The 1,423-nt window shown below is 30.6% G+C and overlaps 1 protein-coding gene across 3 annotated transcripts in view; it reads left to right on the top strand.

Annotated features, from left to right (window-relative positions):
- The window catches only part of LOC108737733 (PR domain zinc finger protein 13), a 31,496-nt gene that overhangs the window by 19,754 nt on the left and 10,319 nt on the right, over positions 1-1,423 (top strand). For all 3 annotated transcript variants that reach the window (XM_025981448.1, XM_025981447.1, XM_025981446.1), the window contains one exon: positions 180-474. In XM_025981448.1, the coding sequence (XP_025837233.1) occupies positions 180-474 (295 nt within the window). The remainder of the gene's footprint in view (positions 1-179; positions 475-1,423) is intronic.

The following is a 1,423-nucleotide window of genomic DNA, read 5'->3' as shown; positions in this document are numbered from 1 at the left end:
ATCAAATGTGGAATAAGATGTTCAGTTTATATTTTGCGTTTCGAATGCATTGTTTAGAACGATTTTTGATTTAGTATTCGAATTAGGAATTATTTCATATTTTGCATATTTTATTTCAGACAGATACATCGTAAAGACCGTTTTTTATATTTCTAAAATATTTATTATTCTATTTTCAGATATCTGTAGAAATAAATCCGTATGGAACAATTGTCCTTGAAGAGCAATCCGAAAAAGCTTGGAACAACGACATCCACTGGGTTAGACTATTAAGACTTTCAAACGATTGTCATAGTTATAATATCCAATTAAAATTGCAATCTCAGCGATCGTTAATCAAGGAACAAATTCCCCCAAAATTAATTCTGCAAACTGTTCGAAATATCGAACCTGGGCAGGAACTACTACTATGGTTCTCAGAAGAAATTTTGGCATTGATACAAATGTCGTTTCTAACACCAAACAATATCCAAGGTAACATTTAAAACAACCTATATATTTCTAATTTGTTTCATATGGCAAGTAGATAGCAATAGATAAAAAGTGATACCAATAATTAAATCACTCACGTGCAAATTTACATTCAGTATCGTAGTTCAAAAACTGGCATTATATATATAATCTTAGATTGTATATTTTTCAAATTATGAGAATTGAAAAACATTTAGATACAAGAAAATTTAAAAAGTAACACCAAGGAAAAATGCTTCAGTCAAATACTAAAAATAAAAAAAATACCACGTGTAATTATACAATACGCTACTGAAGCGAAACTTCTTCAAACACACAAACATACCGGGATAGGGGTTAAGGAATTGGTTTAATGGTATTGTTTGTACACCATGAATTTAAATTTTACACTATACATGCCGGAGTTGCCTATAACGAACGTTGATGGTCTGGAAATTGAAGAATATATCAAAGTAGAGGGTACCTACAATGGTGGTGGTTAAAAAAAACACGAGCATCATCTGCTTTCAGAATTATTTCATTAATTCAAAATAAACTCAGCCAAATTGATATCACTTATGTGTTATGATTATGATACTTCAAAATTTAAATGTGCTGAGGAAAAGCTCTTAAAACATTTTTCTGGCTGTTTAATGAACCGATTTCAACGATAGCCTACAGAGATGAATAGAATACTGTTTATTGACTATAACAATTGTATTAATTGTAAACAATTGAAATGATTTTCCCAGACGAAGTTACTGATCAAAACTGGTTGATAATAAGATGTTGACCCGTGTAGCATTTAATATAATCTTTGTGATTCTCGTCTAGTGTTTTTATTTGTTGATAGTAGATAATTGTTTTTCTACCAAAAGGTAAACGATTTCCTTAGCAGTTTGGGGAAGACTGACAAAAAAGGCTCTACTTCCCGGAAAATTTTTGTATGAATGATTGAGCAGTAATCTACGTA

Source organism: Agrilus planipennis, unplaced genomic scaffold, assembly GCF_000699045.2.
Source record: "Agrilus planipennis isolate EAB-ADULT unplaced genomic scaffold, Apla_2.0 scaffold105, whole genome shotgun sequence".
In the NCBI taxonomy this organism is placed as follows: domain Eukaryota; kingdom Metazoa; phylum Arthropoda; class Insecta; order Coleoptera; family Buprestidae; genus Agrilus; species Agrilus planipennis.
This window is presented reverse-complemented; position numbering and strand designations above follow the sequence as displayed.